The 17,591-nt window shown below is 37.9% G+C and overlaps 1 pseudogene and 3 gene segments (V, D, J or C); 3 read left to right on the plus strand and 1 right to left on the minus strand.

Moving 5' to 3' along the window:
- The window catches only part of LOC132133603 (immunoglobulin kappa variable 1-8-like), a 141,965-nt gene that overhangs the window by 110,727 nt on the left and 13,647 nt on the right, over positions 1-17,591 (plus strand).
- LOC132133477 (immunoglobulin lambda constant 7-like) lies at positions 1,904-4,075 on the minus strand. The segment is given in 2 exon segments: positions 1,904-3,367; positions 3,638-4,075. A coding segment is annotated over 1 exon segment (393 nt).
- LOC132133417 (immunoglobulin kappa variable 3-15-like) lies at positions 4,269-5,322 on the plus strand. The segment is given in 2 exon segments: positions 4,269-4,361; positions 4,464-5,322. Coding segments are annotated over 2 exon segments (375 nt in total).
- LOC132133719 (Ig kappa chain V region 3547-like) lies at positions 7,625-8,315 on the plus strand (annotated as a pseudogene).

The following is a 17,591-nucleotide window of genomic DNA, read 5'->3' on the forward strand; positions in this document are numbered from 1 at the left end:
GGTCAGAGTGGGTGTTGGGGGTTTCAAATCTACAATAAAACTCATTCAGGTCGTTAGCAAGTCGTTGATTAGCCTCAGTGCAAGGGGATGGTGTCTTGTAGTTTGTGATGGCTCTCAGTCCTCTCCAAACTTAAGTAGAGTCGTTGGAAGTAAACTGGTCTTCCAACTTTTTAGCGTAGGTCTTTTTAGCCGCTCTAATCTCTTTGTTCAGTGTGTTCCTGGCCTGATTGTACAAGACCCTGTCCCCATTTCTGTAGGCATCCTCTTTGGCCTGACGAAGGTGTCTGAGTTTTACTGTAAACCATGGCTTATCATTGTTGAATGTTAAATAAGTCCTGGTAGGAATGCATATATCCTCACAGAAACTAATATAGGATGTTACAGTCTCTGTGAGTTCGTCCAGATCGGTGGTAGCAGCTTCAAAAACGCTCCAGTCTGTGATGTCAAAACAAGATTGTAAATCCTGCTCTGTTTCGCTGGTCCATCTCTTCACAGTCTTTACTACAGGTTTAGCAGATTTAAGTTTCTGCTTGTAGGTCGGTATGAGATGAACCAGGCAGTGATCAGAACGTCCCAAAGCTGCTCGTGGAACAGAGTGATATGCATCCTTTATTGTGGTGTAACAGTGATCCAGTATATTACTGTCTCTGGTGGGACAGGTAACATGCTGTCTGTATTTTGGCAGTTCACGGGAGAGATTGGCTTTATTAAAGTCCCCAAGAATGATTAAAACAGAGTCCGGGTGTTGTTGTTCTGTGTCTGTGATCTGATCAGCGAGTTTCTGTAAAGCTGAGCTCACATGCGCTTGAGGAGGTATGTAAACACTAACCAGAATGAACGAGTGAAACTCCCGCGGCGAATAGAACGGCTTGCAGTTGACAAACTGCATTTCTAGATCAGGACAGCACATCTTCTTTAACACAGTTACATCTGTACACCACCGTTCATTGATGTAAAAGCATGTCCCGCCGCCGCGCGATTTCCCCGTTGATTCTGCGTCGCGATCCGCTCTGAACAGCTGAAAGCCCGGCAGATGGAGCGCGCTGTCCGGTATGGCGTCATTCAGCCAGGTTTCCGTGAAACACAGAGCAGCAGAGTGAGAGAAATCCTTATTTGTCCGAGAAAGCAGAAGGAGTTCATCCGTTTTGTTGGGTAGAGAGCGGAGATTTGCGAGATGGATGCAAATGGAAAGCAGTGATAAAGAGTCGAACAAAAACCTCCGTCAGTCAGAGTCACAGTGACTGCACTGATACAGCTGAGAGATACTGCAGCTGCTGATGAACACAATCACACACAACACTGATAAACACAAACACTAATAACACAATATCATCACAATCAACATTAATCTTGTATTTCTGGAGAGAATGAGTCATTGTTTTAATATAATCATCATGTTTTATGTGTAATATATGAATCCTGTCGATCAAACTGAACAGACTGCATTTAGTCGCTTCTGGACGTGATGCTTTCCATTTGACCCACAGAAAGATTTAAAATCTTACATACTTGTAGTCAAAATGATTCATTCTTGATGTATGGTTATTATTACTTGTATAAATGTGTCTATATATTTTCACCCTCTCCTATAAATGTAATGGTGAGTTTGTCTGTGTGCTGCTTGACTACAGCAGAAGTGAAACTGGTCTGTTTCAGTTCAGATCATGTAACCAATCAAACAGAGACACTGGGAGTGTGGACTGAAAATATTATTTACATTGTGAGGGTGGAGTGATTGTGATCCTCTCAGAATAGAGCAGCTCTGTCTCCAGAGACCATGTTCAAACCCCAAGAGCTTTATTTGACTAGATTTACTGCTACTGATCGAGCTTCTGAAAAACACCTGGACCAACACTACATGCATCTTCATCTGTTAGTTGAATGATGTTGTCAGACACAAATGGAGTTTGTTGAGAAGCTTTATTGAATGTTGCAGCAAACACAGCAGATTGAAAGATCAGCCAGTGCTTTGACACTAGAGCTCTCTTTCAGTATTGAGTTGTAAATGACTACAGCTGCAGCACTAGACTCATGTGAATCCTGCCTCACACAGGACACTCAGATACGTTCATCTTCAGGAGAGAGCAGCGCTCACTGGAGAAACATCAGCACTGCGAGCGACTAACAGCGACTCTTGTGGAACGAGGCCTCATGAGGAGCTCCATCATGTGTTACTCTGCAGACGTACAGCTCTCCCTCTTCCCAGCGTGCTTTGCTGAGGGTCAGGACACTACTGCGGCTGTAGCGGCCGTCCTGCTCGCTCTCTGCGCTGGTCACAACCCCCTCGGTGACCTCTGAGCCGTCCAGTGTCCAGCTCACCAGCGCCCCCTGTGGAGAGTAAGAGCTGAGCAGACAGAGCAGTGCGGCTGAGTCTCCAGAGATCTGCAGAGAAGAGGGCGGCAGGAGAGACACTGAGGGCTTCACTGTGGGACCAGCTGCAGGAGACAAACACAACACAGTCACAAACACAAAGAAAACACACTGCAGCTCCAGCACTCTTCTGCCCTGCAGCATTCACATCATTTCAACATGACTTTCAGCAGCAGACGTGTGGATTGCAGTAAAAATCACAACAATCTCATCATTCATCTTATTCATCATCACTGCAGCTGATATATACACAATATACAAACTACACAAACACTATATACATATTATACTATATAAATGAAACATCATAAAATGAAACCAAATGCACAACGACACTGACTGGTATAATTTCAGTATAATTTAATATATCGTCATAAAGTTCTTACATTATATCTTACTTGAACTTAAAATGTTCTTACGGACTTTAGTTTTTACTTTTTTTTTACACTTTTCAAACTATTACACTGCAAATGCAAATTATTTCATAAGAGTTCAAAAACATTTCTAAACATTTATATATTTTGTATTTTGTATGTTTTTTAATGCACAATATTAGCAAAAGAGATTAAAAATCTTTGAACTACAAAAATTATATTTACATTCTGATGACAAATCTCTTTGTTCATGTATAATATCTACAAAAAATGAACTTTATATGATCAGTGTAAAAATGCATGAAAATAAATCAGCATTTTGTCAAACTAAATGATAAAACTAATAAAACTCAAAGTGAGACAATATACTAATGTGTTTGGACAATAATTGTTTGCTGAGTTTATATAATTAAGTTATTTTGAAGCTCTTAAGGTGACAATAAAATAATTTCTATTAAACATTAAAATCATTTAAAAAACATTTCAACAATTTTGTACAAGACAGTTAAAAGAGCCAGACTTACCGAGCACCAGTTTAGTTCCTCCACCGAATGTGTACCACAGTGATACAATCGAATGAAACACTCGTACAAAAACCTCTTTTCCACTCGAGTGAACACAAACTCCAGCAGAGAGAGAAACAACACTTCAACACACTGAGAGCAGAAACATTTAGTTTGACAAAATGCTTGTCATGAAGTAAGAACAAAGACAAAATATTTTCTAAATATTTGTTATTGCTTGATAAACAATGACATTCTTTTCATATTCAGTGGAAGTTTTTATTACAGTAATGCAATTTAAATGATTAAGTTTGAATTCATAATCCTACATTTCTCATTCATTATCCTGTCATCTGCTTGCATTTTTTTTTTATAAATATATTTGATGACCTCTGAGATGACCTTTGACCTCTTTCATCATGGATGATGGCATGAAGTTTCTCATAATGATTCTTCTGTTGTTCATATGAAGCTCAGTCATGATTCACAGAGAAACCTGCAGCTTCAGACAAAATAATCAAGAGACATTTGTTCATGTTACATTTTTATAAAAAAGGAAGAAAAGAAAAGAAAAGAAAAGAAAAGAAAAGAAAAGAAAAGAAAAGAAAAGAAAAGAAAAGAAAAAGGTACTGTATCTGGGCTTGTAGTGAGTCTCCAGCTAAAATTAAAGTTTCCGTCTGTCACCATTTTTAACAGAATGTTTTCTGTCCATTTTACAATTTCAGTCTCACTCGAGGATTGATGACAGACAGAGTGACACCATGAACTCTGATTAGAGATTTACAGTCAGTCCTGATACTTTATGAACAGACTCACAATTCACTCTCTTCTTATAGTGGTGTTGATTCATCTAATAGAATTTATAGAGTAATATATTCTGTAACTCTAGTCTAGTATATCAGTCTTGTAGCAGCTTGAGCTGTTGTGAATCCTGCCCTCTTCTTTGCATCATCAGCACATGCTTCAGTGCTCTGAGAGAGTTTATAGTGCTGTGAGTTTAACACTTCATGACTGAGATCAGATCAGAACACAATCTTCATCATCACACAAGACACAACAACAACAATGAACAACATCATCATCCTCATCTGGACTCTCACACTGTTTGCTCAAGGTTTGTGTAATACAGTTTTAATTGTGATTATTCGTTCTCTGAAGTGTAAAATATTAATCATTTACAGTTGTTTCTTAATGTCATTCTCGTTCTTTCTTTCAGAGAGTAGAGGGCAGTACACTGTAACTCAGAGTCCATCAATAACAGCAGCTCAACCAGGACAAGAAGTCAGAATAAACTGTAAAACCAGCAGTTCAGTGTATAGTGGTAATTGGTTACACTGGTATTTACAGAAACCTGGAGAAGCTCCTAAACTCCTCATATATACTGCAACAACCCGTTTCACTGGAACTCCATCTAGATTCAGTGGCAGTGGATCTAACAGTGATTTCACTCTGACCATCAGTGGAGTCCAGACTGAAGATACAGGAGATTATTACTGTCAGAGTTTCCACTATCCAAACAGTAAAGCAGTGTTCACACAGTGATAAAGAGTCGTACAAAAACCTCCATCAGTCAGAGTCACAGTGACTGCACTGATACAGCTGAGAGATACTGCAGCTGCTGATGGATGACAACACAAATATTATAGCAAAAGTTAGAGAGATTTAATACAATATTTATTTATTTATTAACTTACCACACTTATTTAATAGGTGTATACAGTACATTATATAATCATTAATTGTGTGATCATTGTAAAGTGTAGCCAGTATTTATTTGTCTTATTCATCTAAATCAACGAATAGAAGAACTATCAGACAGATCACACACCGAGGCCTGATGTGACTCACATGACAGTTTGAACTTCAAAAACTATTAATAAAATGGAAAATTTCCCCAGGTCACCACATGTTCATAATATGTTATGTTCTGTAATACGTACTGTTTCTGCAGGTATTTATCTGTAAAATATAAGCTAAAGCTCTGACACTTTCAATCAATAAAACGCTTCATGTCACAGTGCATGATGGGTGCCACCATAGCTCAGAAACCAACCATGGTTCCCAGCATACATTGTGGTGTGAATAAATTATGCCGCTAAATTTTCTTACAATTTCTGCGCTTATTATTATTATTGCGGTTGTAGGAGTATTTATTCAAGGTGGAATAATAATGTTGACAATAATATTATGTTGTTGTTTTATAGCAATATTGTTTATTTACCAATATTGTGCTATGAACGAGTTACACATTCATTGTGTCAGGGATCGGGCAGACCCGGTTCCAACCAATCACCAGCGCTCAATCTCTCCCGAATTCTAATCACCAGCACCTGATCTCCATTACCCCTGCACTATAAAACACCTCCGGAAACCCCAGTGCATTGTCAAGCCTCCAACAGTGATCGACCTCGTGAACTTGTCTCTGACTCACCTCATCTTCACGAAGACTCCTGCTGTAAAGTATACTCACATTTGAGAAAGTAACCTGTGTGTCTTTGTTCTCCTGTCTCCAGAACGCTCTAGGCATAATCCGTGATCTGAACTCCCCTACGTTCCTTGATATCTCCTGGGTGCATAAGTGATCCTTCGACTATCGAACTCCCACTGCAAGAGAAGAGACAAGGATTGGAATCTCGTATTGTGTGGCTTTGACGTCTCGATCTATTAGCATACTCGCCTGGCTTTCAGAGAAACAAACTCACCCGACTGCCACGGACACGAACTCCAGAGACACTGCAGCAAGTTTGCACTTCCTTCCCTCTCACTATTCCCATATTGTAAATAAAGACTGTGTTGAATCCACTTACCTCTGCCTCCGAGTACTAACCTGACACATTGGTTTTCTTTTATTTTCTTCTCGGAGGAGTCACTGGCTCAATCAGCTACAATCGAGTGTAGTATGGATGTAGGACTAACTTCTGATGACTTGGGCTGTGTTTCTCAATTACTATTGATCTTAGAGTCATTTTGCATTTTGCACTTAACACAATCGCACGTAGCCGTGCTTTAAGTGCTTCTTGGGAGTCAATACCTGTTTGTCCCATGCTGAAATGTCACTTAAAAGAATGGTTTATAATAGTAGTACACGCTGATTTATTAAAATGTTAACCTAATGCTACGTTCCAGACAACTATATAATAACAATTATTATAGTGTATAATAATACACTTTACATAATATACTTGGAGCGAGAAAGAGAGAGTCGTTATTACCGGGTCCAGTACATGGCTGGTTTTCGTGCACGTCAGCAAGTCAATGATAGATTTTCTTTTTTTTTTTCAGTCTTTGAAGCATATTTTCTACATTACTACAATTTTGTGTTTGTTGTTGTTCAGTCATTTAATTTACATGTGTATTTCTATTTAATGATTTCATTTATATATAAAAATAAATAAAAAAACAAGTAATCAAGTGTACAATTAAGTACAATCAAATCCTGATATTATATTCACACTGCACTTGAATAAACTTAACTTGATAACCATGCCAGCATAGAGCATTATAGCATATAGGCATTTATATTATGTTGCTTGCATGTTGCTAGATATTTCTACCATGTTCTAGTATTTTGCTAGGGTGTGCATGTTAGTTTCTACCTAAAAGGGTTTATTTTCAGCAGACTTAGTTATCATGTAAATATAACAGGATTTGAGTGAGCCAATGAGGAACGGTACCTTTTGGAGGGAAGTTTTACATCTTTGTTTCTAGTATGGTGTCTTGCATATGAAATTAGATTGTGGGGTTCAGGAGAAGAATCTTTAAGATTCTTATAAAACTAATGTGTTGCATAGGTATCAAAATATAATATAAACTCTCATTTAGATCATGAAAATACAAACTCATAGATACCAAACCTCATAAAGATTATGTTATATGAACTAGTGACTCATCATAAGCATGTATAAAACATATACAGTACACAAAAGACAATATACAAGAACAGTAACAGCATACACAATGCACTAAAGTAAATATGAATTAATTAAAAGAAAGGTTTTTCTATGAATTAATTAGAGAAGAGTCCCTTTATATGTGCATTATGTGTGTTTTTTTGAGAGACTTGAGTTAAGAGTTGCTGGGCACCATAAACCTAGTGTTATTATCAGATAGTGTGGCTTTGGTTGCTATGGAACCAGAGGCCTGTTCTGCCTTTTTTGAGGTGATAGTTGCACTTTTGTGGAAAGGTCCATAGACCCTATGGTTAGATAAGGGGGCATTAGATATTGTTTGTTAAATATAACAAATAGTTGTGTGCCTGATTAGTCCAAATTCTACATTTGTTAGCAGCTCAAGCTGCAAATCCTGCCCCCTTCTTTACATTGTCACACATGCTTCAGTGCTCTGAGAGAGTTTATAGTGCTGTGAGTTTAACACTTCATGACTGAGAGCAGAACAGAACACAATCTTCATCATCACACAAGACACAACAACAACAATGAACAACATCATCATCCTCATCTGGACACTGTGTATATGTATACAAGGTAAAATAAAATTAATTTAAATTGTATTTAAAAAAAATAATAATAATGTTATCAATAGTGAATGATACACAATCACACGGAACCTGTATTTTCTAACTCAAAGTCTGTTTCTAGGTTTCAGTGGGCAGGTGACTGTGACTCAGACTCCCTCTGTTAAAACAGTTCAGATTGGTGAATCAGTCACTATAAACTGCAAAACAAATTTAGAAGTGAGAGATGCCTGTACAGGTTCATATACTTGTATGGCCTGGTATCAGCAGAAACCTGGACAAGCTCCTAAACGCTTGATTCATTCAGCAAACCAAAGAGATTCAAACACTCCATCTAGATTCAGTGGCAGTGGATCCAGAACTGATTTCACTCTGACCATCAGTGGAGTCCAGACTGAAGATACAGGAGATTATTACTGTCAGAGTTTCCACTATCCAAACAGTAAATATGTGTTCACACAGTGATAAAGAGTCGTACAAAAACCTCCGTCAGTCAGAGTCACAGTGACTGCACTGATACAGCTGAGAGATACTGCAGCTGCTCATATAAACATAATCACACACAAAACCGATCAGATCACAAACACTAATAACACAATATCATGACAGAAGAGAAATTATTTCCTATTTTGCTCTATTTTAACAATCTAAGAGCATGGTCTAAAGCGCACAGCGCAGGTGCACTCAGGGCATGTCCGAATCCACTTTTGCTAGGAGATGAAATGGAGCTGCTCATGTGCAAGCAATAGGTAGCCTAATTCCGATGCATGCAATGGCAGTATATTATGGCATGTAGGTATTTTTATATTTATGTAGCCTACACAATAATAATCCTTTACATTTTAATATTTTATTTTTTCATAATTAAAAATGTTTGTGTGCTGCTGCCCTGTGTTTTATAAGCAAAGTGAACTGACAGATTGGGGTGGGCCCAGAGAACTGGGTTAGTTTGGCTGAGAGAAGCTCAGGCATGTTGGTATTGAAGTCCAAACTGGAGTCCACAAATAAAATCCTTGTGTAATTCCCAGGTCTATCAAGATATTTCAGAACATAATGCAGTCCCATGTTGCCTGCATAGTCAGCAGACCTGTTTGCTCTGTAGGCAAACTGAAGATGATCCAGCAAGTGTTCAGTGATGTCTTTCGGATAGGCCAAGACCAGTGTCTCAACTGACTTCATGATCACAGATGTAACATGGGTTGATGATGGGCTCTTGGTGGGCTCCATATCAAGCCCATATGGGTAGCCCAGGTAGATCCCATTTAGGACTCACATGGGTCCTCCCACATGGGTTAATGATGGGGCCCAGATCGTACTTATCTAGGGCTCTAATGGGTCACAACGGGTATATATATGGGCTACCATATTTTTTGGCTTGGGTTACCTTATTGTACAGTAAACCCCTGAATACAAACATTCCATTCCATCCACTAAACTACAATAAAATGTTAAATGTATTCAATGAACAGAAATCAGTAGTTCATGCTTTACTTTATTAAGCAATGTTTAATAATAATTTGAACATGACTATTAGGACTTGTACATTTATAAATTTAGAAAACAACTAATCTAAAGAAAGAAAAAAAGTTCAACTTTTAAAGGGTTAGTTCACCCCAAAATAGAATTTCTTTCATTAAGTACTCACCCTCATGTTGTTTCAAACCCGTAAGACCTTCGTTCATCTTCAGAACACAAATTAAGATAGTTTTGATGAAATCAGAGAGCTCTCTGACCACTGTGTAGTAACATGGACTATTTTAACCCTCTGGGGACGGATTGGGCGGTACCGCCCAAAATGGCATACTTTTACAAATGTGTAGTTATCTCAAAAACTATTAATGCTAGAGAGATGCGGTTTTTTTGCCGTCTTCCTCAGATTCCACTGAAAACAGCGGTATCCAGTTTGTATATTAAACACGCTTCCCTTATTGCGCAATACCACTGCGTAAACAGGCCAATGAAAACTATTATGTTAGGCAGATTCAACACGCAACAACCAATGTAAAAACCGCTGGGAGGAATATTTTTCTAACCCAATCAGAGGAAGGCAGACAGCTTTTACACAGATGACGAAGTATTTTACCAGGATGGGGAAGATCCATTTGAGGACTGGTATGTAACTTCAAATAACCTCTTTATCATTATAATTTATTATATCATACATCTTGAGTATGTATATGTTTTGGATTTTTAGTCAGATAGCGATTGAGGCATGAAATATTTGTTTTAGTGTACCATACTACTCTTTCCCTGTAAACTCAGTTCAAGAGTGGTGTGCAATTTGTTTCAATAGACTGACTTACTCAACTAAGTAAACTGCTCAGGTCAAGAGAGGTGAAATGTGTTTTTAGTGTACAGTGGAGTTTCATAGGGTTACAGGAGTTATTTTTTCTACATTGAATTTTGACACAAAAAAAGCTTCCAGTTTGATTGTGTATTTGCTCTGATGCAGGATGCAGACAGGACAACTCGCCGCACACCCCTACTCATTGTCCCTTGGACCCAGCAAACCCTGCACACAAGCCTGCAGATGTCAGAAAGTACTGTGAGCACTGCAAGGCAAGCAAAGTGTACAACAAGACCTCCTGGCCTTGCTTTGCTCACTGGCATGCCTAGGACTGTTTGTAAAAAAAGTTAATTATTTAATTGTTCTTTACACATTTGATTAAACAATAACACATTTCTGTCAAGCAAAGAGTTTGAAAAAAATTTTTTTTTTCAAAAACTGTTCTATATTGTGTGTTTTTCAGTAATAAATGACAAAAAAAAATCTAATTTTCGTTTTTGAAATTCTCTAGTTTATTGTACAATTTTTCACTCATACTTCCTTTATAAACACATTGCATGCATGCTTATGGTAGCTTAGGGTCTTCTGAATCCATCGATACCAAATACATGGTGGTCCATCATCATTACATATGGTTTATAAGCCGAAATGTAAAAATAGAGAAAACAGACCAAAAAGGGCTTAGTCCCAAAAATGAAAAAACGCCTAGGACTGTTTGTAAATAAAGTTAATTATTGAATTGTTCTTTACACATTTGATTGAACATTAACCCATTTCTGTCAAGCAAAGGGTTTGAAAAATATATTTTTGGGTCAAAAACTTTTCACTTTTGTTGTGTGAGGTAGGATTTTCAGTAATAAATGACAAAAATCTCATTTTTGTTTTGAAATTCTCTAGTTTATTGTACAATTTTTCACTCATACTTCCTTTATAAACATATTGCATGCATGCTTATGGTAGCTTAGGGTCTTCTGAATCCATCGATACCAAATACATGGTGGTCCATCATCATTACATATGGTTTATAAGCCGAAATGTAAAAATAGAGAAAACGGACCAAAAAGGGCTTAGTACCCTAAGGGTTAAGGATGCTTTTACTAACATTCTAGGTTTTAAAAAAGAGAGCTCCCGGATTTCATCAAAAATATCTTAATTTGTATTCTAAAGGTGAACAAAGTTCCTGCCGGTTTGGAACAACGTAAGGGTGAGAGATTAATGACAGAATTTTAATTTTTGGGTGAAGTCGCCATTTAAAACTCCTGAAAAACTTTATTTGGTAAAACTTGTATTGTTTTTATATGCATATCTGAAATCTCTAAAATAAAGGTTTTCACAAACAAAAAACAACATTAGCGCAGCTCCTCACTCCTCGCTCTCCCAACGGCCCTTTGAAAAGAAAAAAAATAATGGACAATCATTGTGCCACTTTTTTTTTATTCCCTTTTTCACAGTTCAAACAGAGTTTCAGGTTACCCTTTGGTGCCCCACATCAAGTTATAGATCAGGGGTTTCCTGGAACACTCATAGCACTGCACATACAGGCTGTACAAAATGTACATTTTGACAAACTTTTAACACTTTTGAAGTCATTTCCAGTGAGAAATTAGTATTGTACTAATTAAATATTCACTTTGTCACCAAAGATCTCTCTCTTTTGTTGTAGATCATTAAACTATTACATCATTAGTCTGTCCAAAATCAGTTTTGTGAGGTACCTTATGCCGAGTTCACACTGCACGATTTTCAAAGTAGTCAGATCACAGCTCCTTTCAGACTGCATGAGTATCTGGGGTATCGCTCAGACACTGTTCAGTCTGCATGTGGACGGGGTTACATATTGCATGACTTTTCAAGAGGAACAATCGCCGACAACTCAGTCCTGCCTGCAAACTATGTTTCACAACAAAACACATGAGAAGTGACAAGGAAATAATAAGATCACGACTGTGTGACCGGAGTTCTCACATGAGACCAAATAGCCTGTGCACTGATTTGTGAAAAGTATAAAAAGAAAGAAACATTATGAAAATTAAGTGATAGTCTCTGTATTTTTGAGTGTTTATACTTCCTTTAGAGCAATTTCCCAGGAGGAATTGATTGGGGAGATGCGGAGAGCAAGAGCAAAGCATTGTGTTCTTGCAAGTGTTGGAGGTAAATAAATAATTTTGCAATGTGCTGCTATTGCGGCTGGTCAAGCAAATGCTTCTGCTTTGTTAACATTTGATATAATTGTAAATAGCTCTATTAATATACTGATATTCTGGGGCCGTATTCACAAAACATATTAACATCTTAATAGTTCCTAAATTGCAGATTTAGGAGAAACTCTTAAAAAGTGAGTGAATGTACAGCGCTCTCTCCATCCTCAATACCACGACTGAGGTGCCCTTGAGCAAGGCACTGAACCCCCAACTGCTCCCCGGGCGCCGCAGCATGAATGGCTGCCCACTGCTCCGGGTGTGTGTTCACAGTGTGTGTGTTCACTGCTCTGTGTGTGTGCACTTTGGATGGGTTAAAAGCAGAGCACGAATTCCTAGTATGGGTCAACATACTTGGCTGTATGTCACTTTCACTTTCACTTAAATAATGGGCATGTCAGTCCTAATTTTATGAGTCCTACATTTTTGACTATTAATATTTAAGAGAATTTCACAAAGCATTTTAATAAATTGATATTGTCCAATTACCTGTAGCAGTGGCTTTCATGAGTTCACAGTTACAAATGATTGAATAGAGTAAAAAATATAATAATCGTATTTGGTGTGCTGTCCAAGGGGATCGAGGGCTCAGAGCTTGGAATTTAGCCCAAACCCAAAGTTCTCCCTGTATCCCCAGCCGAGAGTGAGGAGCAGGGTTGTGGCAAGTCGGCTCTAGCCCGGGTATATATAGGTTCTGGTCATATAATTAGAATATTACCAAAAAGTTGATTTATTTCATTAATTCCATTCAAAAAATGAAACTTTTATATTATATTAATTCATTACACACAGACTGATATATTTCAAATTTTTATTTCTTTAAATTTTGATGATTATAACTGACAACTAAGGAAAAACCCAAATTCAGTATCTCAGAAAATTAGAATATAAATTAAGACCAATACAAAGAATGGATTTTTAGAAATCTTGGCCAACTAAAAAGTATAAAAATGAAAAGTATGAGCATGTACAGCATTCAATACTTAGTTGGGGTTCCTTTTGTCTGAATTACTGCAGCAATGTGGTGTGGCATGGAGTCGATCAGTCTGTGGCACTGCTCAGGTGTTATGAGAGCCCAGGTTGCTCTGATAGTGGCCTTCAGCTCTTCTGCATTGTTGGGTCTGGCATATCGCATCTTCCTCTTCACAATACCCCATAGATTTTCTTAAGAACAGGGATACCATGGTCCTTAAACCAGGTACTGGATGCTTTGGCACTGTGTGGTGGGACCAAGTACTGTGGGAAAATGAAATCTGCATCTCCATAAAGTTGGTCAGCAGCAGGAAGCATGAAGTGTTCTAAAACTTCCTGGTATACGGTTGTGTTGACCTTGGACCTCAGAAAACACAGTGGACCAACACCAGCAGATGACATGGCACCTCAAACCATCACTGACTGTGGAAACTTTACACTGGACCTCAAGCAACGTGGATTGTGTGCCTCTCCTCTCTTCCTGATATCCAAAGGAAATGCTAAATTTACTTTTATCAATGCACATAACTTAGGACTACTCAGCAGCAGTCCAGTCCTTTTTGAAGCGAGACGCTTCTGACACTGTCTGTTGTTCAAGAGTGGCTTGACACAAGGAATGCGACAGCTGAAACCCATAAAACCCATTATTTTGTCCTCACATTCTTTCTTGTAACTCTTCTCTCTCAGTGACAAACCTGACTGAAAGGCTCATTATGCAGCTCATTATGCAGGCCTTTGTCTTCTCATGTGTAAATCACAATGATATTCATGATAGTTGACGCCTACTCGCATATGACTTTTACCAACAAAAAGTGTCTTAGAAAATTGAAATCAATATATTGTTTTCTGTAAGTGAGTAAACAAGATGATTTTCACATGATTTAGAAATAGAAATTTTAGGCTACAAGCTCCAGTTCTCAAAAGTCCCGGGAACCAATGTTCTGTATGTGTTTTATTGCCAATCATGTACATACATGCTGCTCACATATTATTATAGCTCAGTTTGTGCTGATTACAGTGAGACTAGACTTTAGCCATTTAGATGTGTATAAGAAACTGAAAAAAGCACAAATGTCAGGGCATGACAAAAGTTCTCCAGGCCCTTAGACTCCAGAGGGACACAGAGTTCTGTCAACAGCCATCTTCTTTTAAAGCTTTTAAAGCCATCTTAAAGGTAAAGCATGGTCTCAGGTTTTGCATGTGGGTGGAGTAAGTCTGTGTCTTGCGTCAGCACTGATTGTTTCGTGTGGGCGGCTCCGCTAATTGTTCATGATCACCAGCTGCTACTTGTTACCCTTTCCCTACATATTGCCCTGTCTTTCGTCTTGTGTTTGTCACAGCGTTGTTTGTCGATCTAAGTGTTACTTGATGTGTCTCTCGTTTATGTGCTTCTCGTCGTTGGATTGTCCTGTCTCCGGTGTAGATTATATCGATGTTTATTTGTTATCTATCTTGTGGCTGTCTTCAAGAGATGACGTAGGAGGTCTGGGGGATGATGAGCGGAAGACGGAAATAAGAGAACGATTGTATGGTGAATAAAGCGAGACCTCGGCTTTACAAAAGGTGTCAGTCAATCTGTCTATACACCTCTACATCCGGAACCCCGTCCACTCCTCCTCATCCCCGGATCTCACCACTCACCTTCACAGCTCTTCCCCCGCAGTTCCTGTGTCACACTCTCCTGCTGCCAACTCACCATCACACCTTGGATCACCCGTGAGCTTTGCCTCTTCCCGGATATCTCCCTGACTTTCAAGATTCCATGTATCTCCTGTCTTCGTGTTCATTGTTTGTGGTGTTATTTAATAAATGTTATAAACTCGCACTTGCTTTCTCACCTCCTTGATAATCATTACAATTAGAAAGACCATTTGAATGTTTTCCTCCCAAACTTTGTTTATAAAATATCATGTCGTACAATTTGCATTTACTAGTTTAATTAGTGACACTCAGCCTACATTTTAAAACCTTTATTTGGTTTTAAAATGTAGGCTGAGTGTCACCCAGGAAAAGTTTGAAAGCCCATGATTCAATATCGGTTGGCTATGATGTCTTTTTAAAGTTTGTATTCCCTTTTAAAACTTAAATCTTAAGACTTTTACCCATCTTGCTCTCCAACATGTCCCCTTGCAGTATGATTTCCTCCCATCCCTGGCACTGATTAGCCATTTTGACACTGTTTTTTCTGCCTCTCTTCTGGTAATTGGGTTTGTAAGGGCATTTTTTTTCAAGATTCCTGTAAAATAAATAAAGAGCTTTAAAGTGAGATTAAATCAAATTCCATATTTGAGCTCTTGCAACAAAGAAGGAGTTAGCTCCACTTTGACATTTTTCAGGAAATACAATAACGGTATCGAATATAATATTCTGTCATACACAAATGGTTTCTGTGCATTTTTGTGTGTGACTGCCTTCGTATGATTTTCGGATAAACTCAATCATGACATGAGAGAGGGCTCACAAATTTCTGACTGGCCGCCTGAACTGAGAAGATGTTTGTTAAACATTATGCTTTGAAAACAATGTTTTTAATTACAATTCTAATTTTTTATTATATTGTATAAAATTATTAGGTTCTTACCTTGAAAACACTGACAGTAAAAATCCCTGGAAAATTACAGCTGAATGATGGAGAGTGATGGCGCCGGCTGGATTCAGGAGGGAGGGGTGGGGGATGGGATGAAGGGGGAAAAGAGCACAGGAAAGGGTCTCATGATTCAATGGAAACTTGTTGTTCTGTAATGAAATAGACATTTATAAAAATTTACAATGTCAATTTAAACATTTGAGAATGCAAATATTTCCCTAAATGTGAACACTTTTAGAATTAAAGCTAAAGTGGTCGCTGTATGCACTGTTCTGTGATCACAAAATAAACCGAAGCAGACAAGATTAAACAGTCTTGTCTCGTAATTAAATTCAAAAATTCCTGCTTTCATTTTGGGTGTTTGGTATGTACACCTGACACAAATTAAGAAATGACTGCATTTGTCGGATATCGTAAAACAGTGGTAAAATATTAAAGCTAGATTCTCAAATCCAATCAATTTGGACACAATAAATAAATTTTTTTAAATGATAGCATACAGTAATTCTTATCACTTTGGTCATAAATAAGGGGGAAACTGGCGCGATCTTAGGGAACTGGATGTCTAACTGAAATTCTAACTTGACAAGAACATATGTTTTGTTAAACATTATGATTTGAAAACAATGTATTTTAATTAAAATGTTCACTTTTGTATATATTGTATGAAATTATTTGGTTCTTACCTTGAATACACTGACAGAAAAATCTCCGACAAATAACAGCTGAATGACAGACAGTGAATGGTGGGTCTAGATATACTTTGACAGAAATGTCATGTTGTTTTATTACTTATGGTTTAGATCTTCGTAATGATACATATTCAAAGTCAGTGGTCTACTGAATATTGATAAGGGAGGTGATACCTCAAGACACCTTTAGATTAGGTTTATCTTTATGGTCAATATGTAGAGTACAAGTGCAGAAACAATTCAATGCAGTTAGTGTCTAACCGGAAGTGCAAAAAAGTACAATATAGACAGGTAGTGTAGTATAAACAGTAAATGTCATAGTGCAGTGTATACAGTAGTATACAGTTAACCTAGTGGAATGGTTTTCAGTAAGGAAATGTGCAGTGTATTAACAGTAGCATTATAAGAGCAGAACACATGGGTATGCAATATGAAAAATATAGACAGATATGTACACGATGGTTGTCTGGTTTAAGGGTGTTTCCTCCCCAGACAGGGAGGAAACAGTCCTGTGTGAAGTGAAGGGAGCAGAGGCGAGAACGCTTGTTTGGTGTCCAGCTCTTTCTCTTGACATTGTGCATCCACTGCTGCAACCTGTGTTTGTCATTGAAGGGGAACCTGACAAGAACCAAAAAAAGCATATCACATTGTTCAAGAAAATGAATTAAATGGAAATGAATGTCATTCACATTAAATGAATGTCATGTCATTTATTTAATTAAATGAATTTAATGGAAATTAAACCAAAAGTGATGGATTTTTTTTTCTCTCTCAAAGAATCTGCATCCCATGCTACCCTAAAATGATCTCACTGCCCCCCACCCCAGTTGAGAATCAATTGCAGTGACAATACATAAGCTGATCTGTCACTCACATCCAAACAAAGCAATAAAATGTGGCTGTGGTGGTATATTAAAATTGGTAGAAAGCATTAAACTGGGCACTATAGGCTATTGTATGACACACAACCATATGAATGTGCATGCACAGACACAAATGCGCACGTGTGCGTGCACAAACACACACATTATGCACATACACTCCCTATATTCACAAATATTTTATTACTGCAGACATTCATTTATAATAAACCTGTTGTTGTGGCATATCACTTTGAGTACCCTTAGTTTTTGT

Source organism: Carassius carassius, chromosome 50 (genome assembly GCF_963082965.1).
Source record: "Carassius carassius chromosome 50, fCarCar2.1, whole genome shotgun sequence".
In the NCBI taxonomy this organism is placed as follows: Eukaryota; Metazoa; Chordata; class Actinopteri; order Cypriniformes; family Cyprinidae; genus Carassius; species Carassius carassius.